The 21,507-nt window shown below is 50.3% G+C and overlaps 1 protein-coding gene across 3 annotated transcripts; it reads right to left on the bottom strand.

Moving 5' to 3' along the window:
- Positions 1 to 4,273: 4,273 nt before the first annotated feature.
- RAB22A (RAB22A, member RAS oncogene family) lies at positions 4,274 to 21,409 on the bottom strand. 3 transcript variants are annotated; one of them, XM_075571327.1, is made up of 8 exons: positions 21,189 to 21,409; positions 17,823 to 17,857; positions 13,631 to 13,712; positions 6,756 to 6,827; positions 6,505 to 6,611; positions 5,688 to 5,797; positions 4,886 to 5,016; positions 4,274 to 4,696 (listed from the first exon to the last, which is right to left on the bottom strand). In XM_075571327.1, the coding sequence occupies exons 1-8, from the start codon at positions 21,222 to 21,224 to the stop codon at positions 4,628 to 4,630; spliced, it is 642 nt and encodes a 213-aa protein (XP_075427442.1). In that variant the 5' UTR covers positions 21,225 to 21,409; the 3' UTR covers positions 4,274 to 4,627. The 3 variants fall into 3 exon arrangements, with proteins under 3 accessions (XP_075427442.1, XP_075427441.1, XP_075427443.1); XM_075571326.1 differs by having other exon boundaries at positions 17,778 to 17,857; positions 21,189 to 21,405; XM_075571328.1 differs by lacking the exon at positions 4,886 to 5,016 and having other exon boundaries at positions 17,778 to 17,857; positions 21,189 to 21,397.
- Between the last annotated feature and the right edge of the window lie 98 nt (positions 21,410 to 21,507).

Genomic DNA, 21,507 nt, shown 5'->3' with positions numbered 1-21,507 from the left:
AGCGAGCAGGAAGAGAGAAGAGGGGGGGAAAGAGAGAAGAAGAGGGGGGAGGAAGAGAGAAGAGATGGGGGGAGGGAGAGAGAGAGATGGGGGGGAGAAAGAAAAGGGGATGAGAGAGAGGGTTGGGGGAGAGAAAGGGGAGAGAGGAGAGAGAGGTTGGGGGGGAAGAGTAAAGCTTTGACATCCTTTAAAATGGGCTAGTGGTTTATATAAAAGGTTTGCAAACATCTCACTTTAGATTTATTTTTTTTTAAATGGGAATCTGCCACAGACAGTTCTACTTGTGCGAGTGCTCCAATACTGCGGTTTTATTTTCCCAACACCTTCGGAATATAGATTTTCACATTTAAATTGAATGTATTAAAAAAAACAAATACCTAAAAATGTGCTCAAAAGTGCCAAACAGCTAATTTTAATTAAAATCAACCAGCCATCTTTAAAACAAACAAAAAAAACCACATATTACATGGACAGATGTTAAGGGTCAGTGGACTATGTTATCTCTGAACTACAATCAATCTGTATTAATGTATATGGCCACAGAAGATAGCAATTCTTACCGGGGACTTCACTTCTGGAAGGATTTACCTGCGCCTCTTAAAACTGCCGCCTGTTTAAGATCTGATGCTGTTTCTTACGTCAAACAATGGTCACCACTGTAATATTTCATGCGTTCGCCACGATATTCTGCACCCAGGAAATACTTGAAAGCGAGAGGAAGCTCGCAATGGGTTTTCCCCCCCACCCCGGTAAAAACACATGAAAGTGGCATTGCTGCGACGTACGGAGTTATCCGCAGAACTCGGACCAGACGCGCCGCGTGTGCCGGCACCATTACACCGCCCTGTCCGAAAGGAAATGTATATTATACTCATGGCCCATGTTCACGAAGCAAACTCCGGCTAGAAGACACTGACTTGTGTGGGCTATATATATAAGGCGTCTTTCAGCGGGACAAGATGCCGTGTTGCTGAAGATTGCTTAGCACAGCGGTGGCCAACTCCAGCCCTCAAGGGACCACTAACAGGCCAGGTATTAGGGATCTCCCTGCTTCAGCACAGGTGGCTCAATCAGTGACTGCGCCAGCTGTGCTTAACAAGGATCCTAGTTTAGAGTGTGTATATGTATATGTATATATATATATATATATATATATATATGTGTATATATATATATATTTATATATATATATACACATACACATATACATATTACGTAAGATTTGAAGAGGAACCAGAGTTGATTTGGGCAACAATGGGAAGGAAGAACGCTTCTGCCTTAATGTATCATAATTCCCCTAGTGCTGAGCCTCCTGTGCTGAAGCAGAGATAGCCTGAAAACCTGACCTGTTTGGGGTGGGGGTTGGTTGAGGACTGCAGTTGAGCCCCCCTGCACTTGAGGCGAGGTCTTCTCTTTCATAGTAACTCCTTGCCAGAACTCACTTCCTTTCCAGCCCCCCCCCACCCCACCCCACAACCTCTTTGCCATACGCCAGGCGGCGGGCGTAGGTAGAGGTCAGGGAGAATTGTAGGGTTGCGCCACGCCCCTTACAGACCCTCCTGGTTTAATTGTCACCCCCACATGGCCAGTCTTCCGCTGGGCGCATCCCTGTAATACTTTGCAGATGGCAATGGGACGGGACATGACCCTTTTTTCCCCCCCTTACATTTGCGTCAATTTTCTTATTAAAAGCTTTTTTTCCCTCCCACGTGGTTCGTGATGTATTACAGCGCAAAAAAGCCCAAAACATGCGCTAAAGAAAAGATGGGGATTAACGGGTGGGCGGCCATAGGAATCTGGGGTTCATGCTATGCAAACAAAGCTCAGAGCGGGCGAGATTAATGTCAACGACACGGACGGACGTTTCTGAAAAAGCATTCAAGTGTTCTTGGCATTTCCTTATTGAAGGCCCGGGCAGACGGCCTGGAACATACATGTCAACCCCATTCCTGCTAAAAACCAGAGGAGAAATAGCGGCTGGACTTGTGTGGCGTCAGGAACGGAAGCCGCCATTAGTGCGTTATATAACCGCCCGACCGCGGGGTCACGAAACATTCTTTGCTTTGTTACATTGCGTTGGCGGCTTCCGAGAGACTGCAACCCCAGAGACGGGCGCGAGTGTCATTAATAAGGCCACAAAAACAACAAATAGGACTTCAAATAGCCTTCTGTTGCGCGTATGAAAAGAAAATGGAGAGACCTACACTTAGTCTCGTCTCTATGCACCGTGAATTCTGTTCCCGGCTGTAACTTTTTTGTGGCTTATTACACCCGATACTGTGGGTGTTTTTTAGTTGTCTTTTTTGGGCAGGATTGAGGATCGGGAATTCCCACCTGGAATCACGTAGTTACACGGACATCATTATTCATTGTTATTTTGTTCTCTCTTATACCCTTTTATACTCATAGGGCAGTGTTTTTTTTAAACATTTTTTTGGTGAAGGAACCCTATAATTATATTGTGTAATTCTGAGGAACCCCAACCCTCTCTAATAACGTGTCTGAGATCAGATGCATTGTAAGGAACCCCAACCCTCTCTAATAGCGCGTCTGAGATCAGATGCATTGTTAGGAACCCCAACCCTCTCTAATAGCGCGCCTGAGATCAGATGCATTGTAAGGAACCCCAACCCTCTCTAATAGCGCGTCTGAGATCAGATGCATTGTAAGGAACCCCAACCCTCTCTAATACCCCTAGAACCCCTGCTGAAACACACTGCTTTAGGTCGTGCCTCCTTTCACGCTTGTGCAGTAGCACTATGAATGTATCTGCTGGCGAATGTGCTGTAATATTCCAACCACCGCACTGGCTACAATCTCGCGCAAATAACAAGACTTAGAAAAACTCTGGTTTTCATCATTTTTTACCAAAGGTCAGTATTTACTAAAGGGTGCAAAGCTTCAGCACGACTTAACTCCCATTCCCAGGAACGGGTGTAAGGACATGCTAATGCTTCGCTCCTGTTACCGAATATGGGCCTAAGAATATCAGAATAACGAACACAAAACAGAATGATCTAAATGCTTAGATTTTCTGTGTTTAATCCAAAAAGAACTTTTTTTTTTTAACAGTTAAATGTCAGTGTTCACTTATTATAACACAAGCAGGGTAACTAGGATTTCTTTAAAACACAGCCACTTGTGCTGAAGCAGGGATATCCTGAAAACCTGTCCTGTTGGGAGGAGGGGGGGACGGGGGTGTTTTGAACCCTCTGCATTAACCCATTCGATTGCAAATTGCTTTACAGACCCCCTCAAGCACCGACGGGGGTTTAAAAGTGCTAAGTAATTAAAATGTAGATACAACGAATCCTATATCTAATGATACAACACATTCTCCCTCCCCCCTACACTCTTTCCCTCTCTCTCCCCCCCCACACTCTTCCCTCTCTCTCCCCCCCCCACACTCTTTCCCTCTCTCTCTCCCCCCTCACACTCTTTCCCTCTCTCTCTCCCCCCCACACTCTTTCCCTCTCTCTCCCCCCCCACCACACACTCTTTCCCTCTCTCTCTCCCCCCCACACTCTTTCCCTCTCCCCCCCACACTCTTTCCCTCTCTCTCTCCCCCCCCCCACACTCTTTCCCTCTCTCTCTCTCCCCCCCCACACTCTTTCCCTCTCTCTCTCTCCCCCCCACACACTCTTTCCCTCTCTCTCTCCCCCCCACTCTTTCCCTCTCCCCCCCACACTCTTTCCCTCTCTCTCTCCCCCCCCCACACTCTTTCCCTCTCTCTCCCCCCCCACACACTCTTTCCCGCTCTCTCCCCCCCCACACACTCTTTCCCGCGCTCTCCCCCCCCCCACACACTCTTTCCCCCCCCCACACTCTTTCCCGCTCTCTCCCCCCCCCCACACACTCTCCCTCTCTCTACCCCCCCACACTCTTTCCCTCTCTCCCCCCTCCACACTCTTTCCCTGTCTCTCCCCCCCCCACACTCTTTCCCTCTCCCCCCCCCACACTCTTTCCCTCTCCCCCCCCCACACTCTTTCCCTCTCCCCCCCCCACACTCTTTCCCTCTCCCCCCCCCCCACACTCTTTCCCTCTCCCCCCCCCCCACACTCTTTCCCTCTCCCCCCCCCACACTCTTTCCCTCTCTCTCCCCCCCCCCCCACACTCTTTCCCTCTCCCCCCCCCACACTTTCCCTCTCTCCTCCCCCCACACTTTCCCTCTCTCCTCCCCCCACTCTTTTCCCCTCTCCCTCCCCCCACCCCCCACACTTTCCCCCTCTCCCTCCCCCCACTCTTCCCCTCTCCCTCCCCCCACTCTTCCCCCCCCACTCAAGTTGAAAAGATTGTTTTCCAATGGCCCCCTTTTTTTTTTACACTGCATAATAAAACACAAACACAACGGTAGAAATAGGCAAAGTGGACACGGTGAACAGCGCCCAAAACAGAAACAAAATAAAGTCGTTTTCCCTTTAGTGACGGCATATTGTTGGCCATTGGCAGGAACGTGTAGCAGTGCAGGAAGCATGCACCCGTGGCCCTCCGGGGCCCCGGACCTCCCGGTGCATAGTAATGAGGAGGCAGGCGGCGGCTGGTAATTAATGGCAAAGTATCAAAGTTGGCCCGCCTACCATTCCGCAGCAACACCAGTCACACTGCAGTCAGCAGCACTTGTGTTCGGTCACGGACGACGGCCTCCTAAGCTTAAAGCCCTTTCCGGAAGTAGCGGTGGCCGAAGGTATCCGCCGACCTGCGTGGAACATACAATACATGTCAATGCAGTTTATGTCGCCGGGTAGAAAATCAACAACTCTATTAAAAAAAAAAAGGTTTACGGGAGTCGCGGACTAAAGATACCAGCGAGTGCTGAACCTCGACGGTTAAACCCCACAGCAATGAAGCGAAGACGGCAGCGAGCCAAAACAGTGGCGAGTATTACCCATCCAACGTTTCTGTCCCACACCGCCGGCCTCGCGGTTCCGGAGACGGCTGTGTTGGAGCCAGCGGTTGGATGGATACACACGGACCACTTGACCACTATTGTGGAGAGCTGCTCTCCTCGCTTCACTTCTACGGAATAGAAAATGAACAAGTAATAACACTTCCTACTCTCCCCCAGTCTCCGGATTTTCCCAGGTGCGCACAGAAACGCTGCCGCTCTGCGCAAGTAATCGCTTTGCTGTATTATTGATCGACCCCCTTTTATTGGTAGATGGATTTGCGATGCTCTGCAGCGAATCCCTGGCTTTTCCATTGTACAAATCCAAAGACCAGCACAGCCTTCTCCTAAACACACACACACACACACACACACACACACACACACACACTACAACTCCCAGCATCCCATTCTGCCATTTACACTTTGCACGTCAGGAGTAGCCAGCTCCAGGCCTAAGGGCCAGCAATTGGTCAGGTTTTCAGGATATCCCCGCTTCAGCACAGGCGGCTCAATCAGTGGCTCAGTCTTCAACCAAGACGCCTGTGCTGAAGCAGGGATATTCTGAAAACCCGACCTGTTGGTAGCCCTTGGGGACTGGAGTTAGCAACCCCCTTGGTCTAGGTACGAACGACGAAAGGATGTGCAAAGTAAACAGAACACTGGCATTCCTTCCAGATCCGTGGCATTCCTTCCAGATCCGGAGTGAAATTCCATATCAAATATGGAACCGAAGTAAATGGGATTACAGACCACGAACAGAGGGTTCAGGGGATATGAAAACCTCGGCGCTGGTACTTACTAATTTCTATGAACAGCTCGTTAATGTTTATCGCGATCTTGGCGCTCGTCTCCACAAAAATCGCGTTGATGGAGTCGGCGTAGTCTTTCGCGTCTTTTTCCACGACCTCCCTAAAACGTGGGAATAATCACTTAATTTGGGGGTGTAGGGCACGGACAAACACAGGCAAGTAAAAACCCGCTCAAATTTAATAGAAACCCCAATGCTGTTTTTTTTTTTAGGAACTAAACCCACTTAGAACAACCGAAAAACAAATAATCAGCTCTGCGTTCCATGGAATGTATATTGGGGCTTTTAGTATTTTTTCCCCCATTGGGGTGTTGTGATATGTGCGATAGATTAAATTAGCAGACTAATACCTTTAAAAAGGAGCATTTGATTCGCTTTTATTTTTAACATAGGATTGAAGCAGGGGGCTCTCCTGAGCTGAACCCCATTATTCTCAGCTCCTGGGACCCCTTGCTTCCCGAGACACAGACCTTTAAGAGGGCATGCCGGTATCACAGCAAAGTTATAAGCTCCCGTGGGAAGCGGAGCCTGATGACGTCACGGCTTCCTATTGGTCCGCAGGGCGCGGGAGGTTTGGAACTCCGCCATTACGTGAACCCTGCTAGCCAAACGGGGCGGCAGATGGTAAGCATCTCCGGAAGACGGGGGTCTCTACAACTGAAGTTAACGGGGGTTCGGCCCTGGAGACCCCCCTGCTTCATTCCTATAATAAAAGGATTGGCGCTTTAACATTGCAGAACCGGTCTGTAGCTCTCGGGGACCGGCGTTGGCCACTCCTGGTCTGCGCGTTTGAGAAAAGACAAACTACCTGAGATCATTGAGGTCACACTTGTTTCCGGCTATGGCGACCACGATGTTGGGGGGCCCGTGCTGCCGTAGCTCTTTCACCCAGTTCTTTAACGTTGAAAAAGTGTCCTGTGACACCAGAAAGAAAGGGTTAATTGCATCTGCAGAATAATCCCCCCCATCCCCATGTACGTCACATTGGGGGAAATAAAACCAATGGGTTTGCAGAACCCCTTTCTGGCAGCACCAGCAACGCCGTCAGAAAGTGCTTACCTCTTTCGTGATGTCATAAACTATGATGGCGGCCGTAGAGCCCCTGTAGTACATCGGCGCCAACGCACGGAACTGCAAGCAAATATTAACAATGAGAAGACATAGTCCCAAAAATATTAAAGATACTGGCCTGTTACAATTTACCAATACACAGTACGAAGGGCACTCACTTGCTCAGTACACAGTACGAAGGGCACTCACTTGCTCAGTACACAGTACGAAGGGCACTCACTTGCTCAGTACACAGTACGAAGGGCACTCACTTGCTCAGTACACAGTACGAAGGGCACTCACTTGCTCAGTACACAGTACGAAGGGCACTCACTTGCTCAGTACACAGTACGAAGGGCACTCACTTGCTCAGTACACAGTACGAAGGGCACTAACTGCACAGTACATACATACCACTCCATGTTTGGGGGCAGTAACCAGCAAGTTTGGGCCCTCTTTATTGCATCTGTAACCCTCCCAGCCCTGTCTCTTATCGTGGCTTACTCAGATGTGGTTACGTGGTCAGGGTGCTGGATTCCGGCGGGTGGGCGATGATCTAGCAATGATGGGCGCCTGGAACTTTATTCATTCAACAGCAGCTTTATTGTTACATCCATATACACAGGGAACTTGGTATGGACATACCAATATTCTTCCCGATGCGGTCTGAACAGACTTCCTCAGTAATCCCTGCTGCATGAAGGCCTCCTCTTCATCTCCTGATCTCTGTAATCCCTGCTGCATGAAGGCCTCCCCATCATCTCCAGGCCTCGATAATCCCCTGCTGCATGAAGACCTCCCCATCATCTCCAGGCCTCTGTAGTCCCCTGCTGCATGAAGGCCTCCCCATCATCATCTCCAGGCCTCTGTAATCCCTGCTGAATGAAGGCCTCCCCATCATCTCCAGGCCTCTGTAATCCCTGCTGAATGAAGGCCTCCTCCTCCTCCTCATCTCCAGGCCTCTGTAATCCCTGCTGTATGAAGGCCTCCCCATCATCATCATCTTCAGGCCTCCGTAATCCCCTGCTGTGTGAAGGCCTCCCCATCATCATCTCCAGGCCTCTGTAATCCCTGCTGCATGAAGGCCTCCCCATCATCTCCAGGCCTCGATAATCCCCTGCTGCATGAAGACCTCCCCATCATCTCCAGGCCTCTGTAGTCCCCTGCTGCATGAAGGCCTCCTCATCATCTCCAGGCCTCTGTAATCCCTGCTGTATGAAGACCTCCCCATCATCATCTCCAGGCCTCTGTAATTCCCTGCTGCATGAAGACCTCCCCATCATCTCCAGGCCTCTGTAATCCCTGCTGCATGAAGACCTCCCCATCATCTCCAGGCCTCGGTAATCCCTGCTGCATGAAGGCCTCCCCACCATCTCCAGGCCTCGGTAATCCCTGCTGCATGAAGGCCTCCCCATCATCTCCAGGCCTCTGTAATCCCTGCTGCATGAAGGCCTCCCCACCATCTCCAGGCCTCGGTAATCCCTGCTGCATGAAGGCCTCCCCATCATCTCCAGGCCTCTGTAATCCCTGCTGCATGAAGGCCTCCCAGCATCTCCATGCCTCAGTAATCCCTGCTGCATGAAGGCCTCCCCACCATCTCCAGGCCTCAGTAATCCCTGCTGCATGAAGGCCTCCCCATCATCTCCAGGCCTCTGTAATCCCTGCTGCATGAAGGCCTCCCAGCATCTCCATGCCTCAGTAATGCCTGCTGCATGAAGGCCTCCTCATCATCTCCAGGCCTCGGTAATCCCTGCTGCATGAAGGCCTCCTCATCATCTCCAGGCATCTGTAATCCCTGCTGCATGAAGGCCTCCCCATCATCATCTCCAGGCCTCTGTAATCCCTGCTGCATGAAGACCTCCCCATCATCTCCTGGTCTCAGTAATCCCTGCGGCATGAAGACCTCCCCATCATCTCCGGGCCTCTGTAATCCCCTGCTGCATGAAGGCCTCCCCACCATCTCCAGGCCTCGGTAATCCCTGCTGCATGAAGGCCTCCCCATCATCTCCAGGCCTCTGTAATCCCTGCTGCATGAAGGCCTCCCAGCATCTCCATGCCTCAGTAATCCCTGCTGCATGAAGGCCTCCCCACCATCTCCAGGCCTCGGTAATCCCTGCTGCATGAAGGCCTCCTCATCATCTCCAGGCCTCTGTAATCCCTGCTGCATGAAGGCCTCCCCATCATCATCTCCAGGCCTCTGTAATCCCTGCTGCATGAAGACCTCCCCATCATCTCCTGGTCTCAGTAATCCCTGCGGCATGAAGACCTCCCCATCATCTCCGGGCCTCTGTAATCCCCTGCTGCATGAAGGCCTCCCCATCCTCTCCAGGCCTCTGTAATCCCTGCTGCATGAAGGCCTCCCAGCATCTCCATGCCTCGGCAATCCCTGCTGCATGAAGGCCTCCCCACCATCTCCAGGCCTCAGTAATCCCTGCTGCATGAAGACCTCCCCATCATCTCCTGGTCTCAGTAATCCCTGCGGCATGAAGACCTCCCCATCATCTCCGGGCCTCTGTAATCCCCTGCTGCATGAAGGCCTCCCCATCATCTCCAGACCTCTGTAATCCCTGCTGCATGAAGGCCTCCCCATCATCTCCAGGCCTCTGTAATCCCTGCTGCATGAAGGCCTCCCCACCATCTCCAGGCCTCGGTAATCCCTGCTGCATGAAGACCTCCCCACCATCTCCTGGTCTCAGTAATCCCTGCGGCATGAAGACCTCCCCATCATCTCCGGGCCTCTGTAATCTACTGCTGCATGAAGGCCTCCCCATCATCTCCGGGCCTCTGTAATCCCCTGCTGCATGAAGGCCCCCCCATCATCTCCAGGCCTCGGAAACCCCCTGCTGCATGAAGGCCTCCCCACCATCTCCAGGCCTCGGTAATCCCTGCTGCATGAAGGCCTCCCCATCATCTCCAGGCCTCTGTAATCCCTGCTGCATGAAGGCCTCCCCACCATCTCCAGGCCTCGGTAATCCCTGCTGCATGAAGACCTCCCCATCATCTCCTGGTCTCAGTAATCCCTGCGGCATGAAGACCTCCCATCATCTCCGGGCCTCTGTAATCCCCTGCTGCATGAAGGCCTCCCCATCATCTCCAGGCCTCTGTAATCCCTGCTGCATGAAGGCCTCCCCATCATCTCCAGGCCTCGGTAATCCCTGCTGCATGAAGGCCTCCCCACCATCTCCAGGCCTCGGTAATCCCTGCTGCATGAAGACCTCCCCACCATCTCCTGGTCTCAGTAATCCCTGCGGCATGAAGACCTCCCCATCATCTCCGGGCCTCTGTAACCTACTGCTGCATGAAGACCTCCCCATCATCTCCGGGCCTCTGTAATCTCCTGCTGCATGAAGGCCCCCCCATCATCTCCAGGCCTCGGAAACCCCCTACTGCATGAAGACCTCCCCAAGGACCTCGCAGGTACATCAGTTGCAAGCCTCTTCCTGATGCCCCAACACATTTTCCGATTACAAAACACGGTCGTTGTAGAGATAGAACTCATTAGGTGCATTTTTGGCAAAAAAACGCCCTAAACGCACTACTTGATATTTCTATAGAAAAACTCATTAAAGATGCCTAATCTTCAGAACTTGTCATCAAAATACTTTGCAATACTTGCACAGAATTTTTCCTGTCAAAAAGAACATTTAAATCGCCTTTTCCTCGGTACACAAAGAATGTAGTTAATTACTTTTACCTCTACCACGACGATCGATAGATATTTTCGAGTAAAGCGATTTAAAATAAAATAAAAAAAACACATTTTGTGACCCGCTGCCCGGACGGTTTTCTGAAGTCTGTTCTGCTTGGTTGAGACTCGAGTCTAACCTCAGTTGATGATCTATCGTGTGTTACTCTCATTTCCTGGCATAACAAACACAGCTATTTCTTTCCACCAAGAAAAAGAAAGGCCAGCAGGTAAAATATTCTCCCCCGCCTCTCATTGGAGCAAGAAAACAGATGTGACCTGGGATAGCGTTCATTCTCCGGCAGTCTCCCCTGCCTGGCTGTTTCAGACGTCCTGCCCTGGGGTTTGGCTTGGGGGGTTCTGTAACTTTGCCACAGGGGTTGCCCTTGAAATGCAAAGATGTTGTAACCTCAGAAACTCTGGAAAACGAAGAGCAGGAAAGGGATGAAGAGGCAATACCTGACCTGCAGGTGGCCCTAGAGCAGGGGTGAGCAAACTTTTTATGCCGAGCCCCCCTTTTCATCCATGAAATTTCTCGGGCCCCCCCTGCCTGATGTAATCAAAATCACATGACGTCAGCGCACGTGAGCTGGTTCAGCCAATGAGGGCGAACCAGCTTTGTGACGCCCCCGCCAGGCGCCTACAATCTCCTGCAGCCAAGTTCACAAATGGCTTGGGCTGCAGGCGTGCGCGCAGGCGTATCCTGGTATTGGATCACTGTTTATTTTATTGTTTGCTGGCATCTGGTAATATGTTTTTTTCTGGTGCACAAAGGCAGTCCATTTGAGGGGGCATTCATCCACCTCTTAGCTACATCCCTTCCCTCTCCCATTTGCTTTCCCCAGTGTCATCCACTCCTACCTACCAGATTTATGTATTATTTATGTATTCCTGTTTTAAACGTTGCCCAGGGATCAGGGAACCCCATAACCAAACTCAAGGGGGGTACTGATGAATCTCCCCTGCTGATCAATACTCCGAAGTGACCCCTCTGACCCAAAGAAGAACCCCCAGCCCCCCAAAACTCATCCTCCCAAGCCCCTCAATTCTGCCATCTCTGCCTGACCTTCATCCCACTGTTTAGCCATTGAGTCTCTCCCTCCCCCCAGTGTCTCTCCCTCACCTTCCCCAGTGTCTCTCTCTCACCTTCCCCCCAGTGTCTCTCTCCCACCTCTCCATCCCCCTCCCCCCAATGTCTCCCACCTCTCCATGTCTCTCTCCCCCTCCCCCCAACATGTCTCCCACCTCTCCATATCTCTCCCCCCAATATTTCTCCCACCTCTCCATGTCTCTCTCCCCCTCCCCCCAATATGTCTCCCACCTCTCCATGTCTCTCTCCACCTCCCCCCAATATGTCTCCCATCTCTCCATGACTCTCTCCCCCTCCCCCCAATATGTCTCCCACCTCTCCATGGCTTTCTTTATCTCCCCCCCCCCCCCAATATGTCTCCCACCTCTCCATGGCTTTCTTTATCTCCCCCCAATATGTCTCCCACCTCTCCATGGCTCTCTTTCTGTCTCCCACCTCTCCATGGCTCTCTTTATCTCCCCCCAATATGTCTCCCACCTCTCCATGGCTCTCTTTCTCTCTCCCTCCCCCCAATATGTCTCCCACCTCTCCATGGCTCTCTTTATCTCCCCCCAATATGTCTCCCACCTCTCCATGGCTCTCTTTCTCTCTCCCTCCCCCCAATATGTCTCCCACCTCTCCATGGCTTTCTTTATCTCCCCCCAATATGTCTCCCACCTCTCCATGGCTCTCTTTCTCTCTCCCTCCCCCCAATATGTCTCCCACCTCTCCATGGCTCTCTTTATCTCCCCCCAATATGTCTCCCACCTCTCCATGGCTCTCTTTCTCTCTCCCTCCCCCCAATATGTCTCCCACCTCTCCATGGCTTTCTTTCTCTCTCCCTCCCCCCAATATGTCTCCCACCTCTCCATGGCTTTCTTTATCTCCCCCCAATATGTCTCCCACCTCTCCATGGCTCTCTTTCTCCCCCCAATATGTCTCCCACCTCTACACACACACACAACACACAACACACAAATACTTACTTTCACTTTTAAGCCTGCTTCAGTCCCCCATGTACGCTGAAAAGTGGGACAGGAGGAGGAGGGGCTGTCTGTGTGCAGAGAGAAGCCCCTCCCCACAGCAAGGCAGACATCACACAGAAGCAGCCTCTGCACGGAGCTTCTGGCCGCCCGTGCACAGCTCTGCCCGCCCCCAGGTTTCTCCGCATGCAGCCCGCGCCCCCCCTACATAATCGTGCGCCCCCCCAAGGGGGCGCGCCCCACAGTTTGCGCACCGCTGCCCTAGAGGACTGGGGTGGGCCACTCCTGATGTAGTATGTGCCAAACTCTAGTCTGACCGGTCACCGGGATGAAATGGCGAGGCCTGGATGCCGGGCTGTGACATATCAACGCGACTCCGACTTAGCAGAACGTAAAGGAAAGCTTCGGTCCGGGGGGAATTCGTAGCAGCAAAGTCGTTTATTAGTAAAGACGATACCCAAGGTAGCATAAATTAGTCTATGTAAACAAGCAGCATACGCCCACACCCCTGCAGTCGTCGCGCCTTCACGTTTCCATCACACGCTCCATGAAGTCGGTGCTGAAATAGTTTGGGAGGTGAGACCTCGTGACTGAGCCCCGCTCCTTCACAGCCACCTCCTGCGTTCTGTGGGAACTTGCAAGAGGAAGGAACGCCACAGGCGGATGTCACTTACAGCTCTGACAGGCCAAGGGCATCTCTAAACAAATAGGCTGCAACTCTTGCTGCATACACGCAACTCTTGCTGCATACACGCAACTCTTGCTGCATACACGCAACTCTTGCTGCATACACGCAACTCTTGCTGCATACACGCAACTCTTGCTGCATACACGCAACTCTTGCTGCATACACGCAACTCTAGCTGCATACACGCAACTCTAGCTGCATACACGCAACTCTTGCTGCATACACGCAACTCTTGCTGCATACACGCAACTCTTACTGCATACACGCAACTCTTACTGCATACACGCAACTCTTACTGCATACACGCAACACACACACACAACACACACACACACCTAAAGAGTTACAACATCATTGTTGTATGCTGGGCCCCACTCTGGGATGCTATGGGGATCCAGACATCACGCAGGGGTATATTTAAGGAGGAGTGACTATTCTAGAAGGTTAGGTTCCACTTACCCGCTCCTGGCCAGCGGTATCCCAGATTAGGAACTTGTGCAATTCATTCTGATACTGCACCGTCTTGGTCATAAAAGATGCGCTGGAAGAAAGCCGGCGGAGCCGCCCGTTATTAGCAAGTCCTCGCTAGGGGCGGGGCTTTCACAAACTAACTCCAAGCAGCATAAGAAATAATACCACGGAGTACACTGGGCCACGCCAGGCTGGGAATACCACGTGAGCAGGAACATGTGCAGTGTATTATATCCACAGTTACAGCAAGCAGCTGAAACACAGGCTGGTTCCGCAGGACAGAGCAGGAAAGGTAGAGGCGATACCTTTAATAGCCAACGCGTGGTTAAAAGGAGTGCAAGCTCAGAGAACCACAAAGGTTCTGCAGATGTGATGGGCCCTTTGTAATCATGAGTTGGGGTATTAAAAAAGGTATCACCGCTATCTTCCTTGGCTCAGTAACCAGTTTATAAAATATACAGAATAATAACAATGCATTGTGCAGGTAATTGTGTGTAATAAGTGAGGAAAAAAGTGCGCAGCTAATGTTATAAGTGAAGTGATGAATATATAAGGTAAAATACGTGACCTTAATTGAACAAATCTGAGCGTCTGCAGCTGCGGTATAGGGAGGGCTCAGGAACCCCCTAAACTAGCAGATAAAAACACAAAAAACACAGCGCACAACGCTCATAGTGTTTAAAACTATCTTGATGTATGCACAATACTCACCTTATTTATTGTTTATGTCAATATAATTTTTAATGCACTGTGAGCGTTGTGCGCTGTGTTTTTTGTGCTTTTATCTGCCAATTGTGTGTAATACAGTGTGACGCTCTCTCTGTAGGATTGCATGCATGCATTGCATGTTGCACAGTGTGACGCTCTCTCTGTAGGATTGCATGCATGCATTGTATGTTGCACAGTGTGACGCTCTCTCTGTAGGATTGCATGCATGCATTGCATGTTGCAGTGTGCCGCTCTCTCTGTAGGATTGCATGCATGCATTGCATGTTGCAGTGTGCCGCTCTCTGTAGGATTGCATGCATGCATTGCATGTTGCACAGTGTGACGCTCTCTGTAGGATTGCATGCATGCACTGCATGTTGCACAGTGTGACGCTCTCTGTAGGATTGCATGCATGCATTGCGTGTTGCACAGTGTGACGCTCTCTCTGTAGGATTGCATGCATGCATTGCATGTTGCACAGTGTGGCGCTCTCTCTGTAGGATTGCATGCATGCACTGCATGTTGCACAGTGTGACGCTCTCTGTAGGATTGCATGCATGCATTGCGTGTTGCACAGTGTGACGCTCTCTCTGTAGGATTGCATGCATGCATTGTGTGTTGCACTGTGTGGCGCTCTCTCTGTAGGATTGCATGTTGCACAGTGTGACGCGCTCTCTGTAGGATTGCATGCATGCATTGCATGTTGCACAGTGTGACGCTCTCTCTGTAGGATTGCATGCATGCATTGCATGTTGCACAGTGTGACGCTCTCTCTGTAGGATTGCATGCATGCATTGTATGTTGCACAGTGTGGCGCTCTCTCTGTAGAATTGCATGTTGCACAGTGTGACGCGCTCTCTGTAGGATTGCATGCATGCATTGCATGTTGCACAGTGTGATGCTCTCTCTGTAGGATTGCATGTTGCACAGTGTGACGCGCTCTCTGTAGGATTGCATGCATGCATTGCATGTTGCACAGTGTGACGCTCTCTCTGTAGGATTGCATGCATGCATTGCATGTTGCACAGTGTGACGCGCTCTCTGTAGGATTGCATGCATGCATTGCATGTTGCACAGTGTGATGCTCTCTCTGTAGGATTGCATGCATGCATTGCATGTTGCACAGTGTGACGCGCTCTCTGTAGGATTGCATGCATGCATTGTATGTTGCAATGTGACGCTCTCTCTGTAGGATTGCATGCATGCATTGCACGTTGCACTTTGGGTAGAAAATGCTGCAGAAGCTCCTAGAAGCCAATACAGTGTGAAATTTAACAGCTACGGATTAAAAGCCCAGGCTCGTCTCTCCGACTTGTTGTCCATCTTTAACTTGGGATGTCACCGAGTCTTAAAAACACAACAGCAAATATCTACGGCCGACTATCTGGCTCTGTTGGATCACAACATATAGAGAATACGTCACCTGCTCCAACGAGACTATTCCAATTAGCCAGATGGGAGGGGGCATTATATTTTATTTGTGGTACCAATCTCATTGGTGCAAATCAACTGAACGGGAATTACAGTGGATCTTCCCATACAATGCCAATGACTCCGAATATCTGTGTCAGTACATTTGAGATTACTGGACTCCTGCTCTCTTGAATGACTACACTAAGCTTCTTTTTTTTGTGTGTGCATTCATTTCTCATTTTTATAATCCTCTTTTACACTCGGTGGGGTTTCCCGCCAGGTGAGAAGGTGCAATCTCTTCTTAATAAGAGCCGTCCAAACCGGGGGGCCCAATAGGGAGCTTTGCAGGGTCATTGTTTGGGGCTTCCTATTGGATGCCCATTTAAAAGGTCAGCAGAAACGCTGATAACTTGACCGGCGAGTATTTGGGCTAAACCCGGGGCATACAGGAGCTTTAAAAACAGCCCAGCTCAGCTCCACGGTCAGCCTGGTTCAAATCACGTCAATAAAATAATAACAGATAACAGGTAAACAAAAGACGGCATTGCTGCTTTAGAATGAGAGGCAAACCTATTCACCTGGGACAAACCCACAAAGCAAGGCGTATGGGAGGTATGCAAACGCCTATTTACACCAAACAAAAAGGGGACGCAGAACAAGTACTGAACTATTTGGGCGATCTCGCAAGCGCATCAGGTTGGAGCACGATTCCTTGCGGGTGGTGATGTCTCTTAATGTCCCAACAGGAGGCTTCTTTATAGATGTTAATACCGTAAGCACACGAAGCAGAGACCTGAGAGGTTCCAAAGGTTGGGCCCTGAGCAACTAATGGCGTCTAAAATATATGATGTATTTGTGTTGCCGAGTGGCGGAAAATTTTCCCGGTGGCTTTACCTCCTGGGTCTTTTATATTGCTAGGTTTGAAGCAGGGGGTCTCTGGAGCTGAACCGAGCTAATTTCCTCTCCGGGGACCCCCGGCTTCCGGAGATACTGACGTCGGAAGGTGATGCGGCTCCAGCTGGGAACAGAAAATGTCTGCTTAAAAAAAAAAGTTCCCCGCGGACCAATAGGAAGCGGCGACGTCATCCCTTGCGGCTTCCTATTGATCCACGCAACGCAGGATAATTAAACAGAAGATACAGGCAACCCCTTCAGATGCAAGTATCTCGGGGAGCAGGGAGCCCCAGGAGCGGAAATGAAGACGGTTCAGCTCCAGAGACCCCCTGCATCCTACCTAAGGGGGGATGGGATGATTATTATTTTTATTTTTTAAAGGCAAAGCTTCTTTAAAGCAGTCCAAGCTGCCATTTTTTATTTTATTTCCCCCCCCCTTTTAATATGTGCATCAATACAATCCACACACTGATAAGTAATAAGCTAAGTTGCCGATCGATCCGTGCTCCTGTGATAGATCGGCAAAGTATCGGCTCGGGGGTTCACTAAATGGCTGTCAGCGCAGCAGAAAAGGACCAAAGATGCAAAGTTCTGTGGGGAAGATCATGTGACCGGGCAGTCACTAGATACAATTGGTGCACTGCTAGAGAAGGCAGGGCTCAAAAAGGGGTGTGCCACAGCCTGTGTCAGAAGAGGAAGGGGATGTGACTTTGTAAATGGTTGCTATTGAAAACATAAACGGCTTGTTACATTATAATACATTAAAAATGTATTTCAGAGTGATTTTAAAGAGAAAAAAAACATAATGCTACAAGTATTTTCTCACAGCACAGAACTGATAAAAAAAACAAAAAAAAAACACATGTAGAATATTGATTGTCTGCAGCTTTAAGTAAAGGCCCTTTAAACAGAAAGCAGTATGGTTTTTCCCACTTCAATAGCGTTCTCACAACTTTGAATCAGTCCGGACAATACAGACACTTTCCCCCCCAAACCAAACCAAGCCACCCTTATCTTTCTTCTTTACCATGCATCATCTGAACTGTCCGAATAAAGACAGCTCCAAGCAGAGACCATGAACAAACAAACAGCGTTTTGCACCTTTTACTGCTTCCCTTACCCGATAGTGGGATTAATATTAGGGTCAAAGCTGTCTTCTACGAACCTCCATACGATGCTGGACTTGCCCACGCCCGTATCCTACAGAAGACATGGTATATGCAAGAGAAAGCAGCGTCAGCAAGAATTAAAGCAGATACATTGAGTTTAAGTAGCTATTTCCTCATTTCACCCTTTTATAAATACCCTCTACGCCGTTCTTAGCACGCGCTACAAAATTAAATATAGCATAAAACGATTTACATCATTCACTTTCTATCGTGGAAACATCCCTTTTATGGCGTGAAATAGAAACGCATGGCACAGCACTCAAATGTAACAGAGGTTAATCACCGATTTCTTCAGGCTCAACTTATTTAGGAGAAATAAACCTGCGTATTTCACAGAGAGGCGACGTTGGGGATTTCGTATCTGTAAAGATTCCTGGGTTTTGCGTACTGCGGGCAATACTGTCATGGTGACGCGCTTTGAGTCCCCTTGGAGGAAAAGCGCTATATGCAATAAAGTGAATATTATTCTCCAAAAAGGTAAGTGGGATGGATAACACATGAATGTCACGTGTCACCAAAAGGATGTCAATGAAACTTGTTTTGTACTCACTAATCTAAAGCCAATATGTGACTGGGTTTAGGGGTGGATTCACGACACCCCGAATGTGGCAGTTCGGGGAAAAGATCCCATTGACTTCAATAGGTATTTTCGGGCCGGAGTGCGTTGAATTTAGCCTCAATACTGCAGCAATGTCATGCACGGATTGTACCACGCGCATAATTTAACTGATGTTTTGTTGACGTGGATTATTACAATTGTTTCATTACAAACAAACATTAGCAGATCTGCTGACTGGGAGCAGGAGCCTTCACGGATGACGATGCTATGAAGTTACTTGCCGACTAAAGTACACGTACAGGATCCGGAAAGTTAAACCGCGTAACAGGCAGCGGTAACGGAATGACGGAGAAGCCCCAAGAAGATGCATTAGGCCCGGGCCATAGAAGAGAGAGGCGATCCGAGCCGCGCTGACGCTGAGGCCAGCGGGCGCGATCCGAGCCGCGCTGAGGCTCGCCTGCTGAAATCTGGGCGATTTCATGCCCATACAGGCGAGCCAGCGGGCGCGATCGGAGCCGGGGGGAGGTGGTTGGAGGCGGGGCAGTGACGTCGCTGGGCCAATCGCCCGCGACGCACTGACGTCGACACGTTGACGCTGCTGTGCTGTGATTGGAGGTTTTCAGCCGACAGCGCGCTGAAAAACAGCTTGGCGCTCGGCTGAAAACTCCAACTCGTCAGCACGCCTGCGGACGCTCGCGTGAGCCCCTTCTCAAGGCATCCTCATTGAGGATGCAGGGGCTCAGCGCGGAGCGTCCGCACGCCTCAGCACGGCCTGTCCGTCTATGGACTCGGCCTTAGGCCGCGGATATAGTAGGCGCACGGAACGGAGCGCATGGCCGCGCGCCTGCCGCTTGAGCGATCAGTGGCCTTTTGGGATGGGGAGGCGTGGCTGTGACTTCCCGTAGCTGGTTCGCCCTCATTGGATGAACCGAAAAAAATCGGTTGCACTTCATCACGCGCGCGGCCGTGCGCTCTATGGACTGCCTCAGAGGTACGGCCTTTAGTTCACGCCGCGCGCGCAGTATGGACGCGACCTTAGGCGGGGTAATTTAAAGTTATCACAACTGGACACAGATGTACAATGCTCGCGTAGCAGCCGGGCTAGTAATAAACGTAGCTATTTAATCAACGAGTCAGGTTCAACACCTTGTCTGCAAGCAGCTACCAACAAGTAACAATGCTACAGGTACCAAAAGATACTATTGCACTAATAATAATTAGTTACAACAATGCGCAGCCGGTACCCAGAGCTGTCAAACATACCGCCCGGTACCCAACGTCACCAATACCGCGCAGCCGGTACCCAGCGTCACCAATACCAAGCAGCCAGTACCCAGCGTCACCAATACCAAGCAGCCAGTACCCAGCGTCACCAATACCGTGCGGCCGGTACCCAGCGTCACCAATACCGCGCGGCCGGTACCCAAAGTCACCAATACCGCGCAGCCGGTACCCAGCGTCACCAATACCGCGCGTCCGGTACCCAGCGTCACCAATACTGCGCGCCCGGTACCCAGCGTCACCAATACCGCGCGGCCGGTACCCAGCGTCACCAATACCGCGCGCCCGGTACCCAAAGTCACCAATACCGCGCGCCCGGTACCCAGCGTCACCAATACCGCGCGCCCGGTACCCAGCGTCACCAATACCGCGCAGCCGGTACCCAGCGTCACCAATACCACGCAGCCGGTACCCAGCGTCACCAATACCGCGCGGCCGGTACCCAGCATCACCAATACCGCGCAGCCGGTACCCAGCGTCACCAATACCGCGCGGCCGGTACCCAGCATCACCAATACCGCGCAGCCGGTACCCAGCGTCACCAATACCGCGCCGCCGGTACCAGAATCATATTGTGAGTACCCCGAATGTCCGTCCCTATAACATTCATGGGAGTCTCGTGATATAAACACATTTTTTCTTTATTAAATATAGTGGAAATATTTAACACCTAGTCATAAGTCGCATCTACACCCGGGGGAGGGATAAGCACAGGTAACATCCCAGGACGCGCTGTTTTTACGTAAAACCCTTTGCCTGCTTTATCCATTGTAACACCGCCGGAAAGAGAGGCCGGCGTATCTCGGAAGCTCGCACGAATAAAAGCCTTTCGTTAGCCACAGAACGGTATCGGCTATTCGGTTTTATATATATTAAGCTCGGCTAACCGATACCCCTACATATATCTATATCGTTAAGACGGGCACGCCACCCAGAACAGTACATCAGGTCATACTTGGTATACTGCAAAATACCAGACACGTGAGTAGGCCAGAGAGCAGGTTTAATGTAAACCAGACATCACCATTTTAATCCCCGACAGCGCAGGATACCCCGAGGGAAAAAAATCCCAGTGGGTATATGATCATTTTTCTCCCAGGCCTGCAGTATGTATATATATATATATATATATATATATATATATATATATATATATATATATATATACATACATATATACACACACTATATATTTACTAGTGGATTGTACATACATGTGTGTAATTATATATATATATATATATATATATATATATATATATATATATATATATATATATACATACATACACACACACACACACACACACATATATTTTATATATATATATATTATTATACACACAAAATATATATAAATATACAGTATTTACTAGTGGATTGTGCATGTGTGTGTATTTATTATACACATACATTATACTATTATATACACACACACTATAAGAGTGCAACATGTACAGAGTAGACGTTAGTTGTTGCCCGTATTATTATTGTTGCTGCCCCTCTCCCTCTCCTCACTCACCCCCAGCAGACACACTTTGAGCTCCCTCACAGCCATGGCGACAACACAATAACCAGCAGCAGCGGCAGAGACCCGAGGAGCGGAGCACTCGGGACACCTCGGTGCTCCTGTCAGCCCCGGTGTGTGAGGGAAGGAGGGAGCTCCGGCCTGCGGCACCTCGGGGCTCCCGGCGGGGCCCTGTCACAGAGCAGGCCGCCTCCCTCCTGCCCTCCCTCAGCAGCTCCTCCTCCCCGGGCAGCCATCTTCCCCTCCCCTCCGCCCGGGGCCGCCATTTATTTACTGCTTTACTTTAGATTTGTACTTTGTCCCTTGTTATGAT

Source organism: Ascaphus truei, chromosome 15 (genome assembly GCF_040206685.1).
Source record: "Ascaphus truei isolate aAscTru1 chromosome 15, aAscTru1.hap1, whole genome shotgun sequence".
NCBI lineage: Eukaryota > Metazoa > Chordata > Amphibia > Anura > Ascaphidae > Ascaphus > Ascaphus truei.
Note: the sequence above shows the minus strand (reverse complement) of the source record. Positions and strands in the feature narration are given on the sequence as shown.

Bases quoted from the DNA above. Each gene is read 5' to 3' on its own strand.
- RAB22A (XM_075571326.1), bottom strand. From the start codon at position 21,224: ATGGCTGTGAGGGAGCTCAAAGTGTGTCTGCTGGGG. The intron at 5,017-5,687 runs GTAAGTACCAGC...TCTATTCCGTAG, and splicing joins CGAGCTGTTCATAGAAATTA to AAGTGAAGCGAGGAGAGCAG. The intron at 4,697-4,885 runs GTAATACTCGCC...TGTTCCACGCAG, and splicing joins GGGACAGAAACGTTGGATGG to GTCGGCGGATACCTTCGGCC.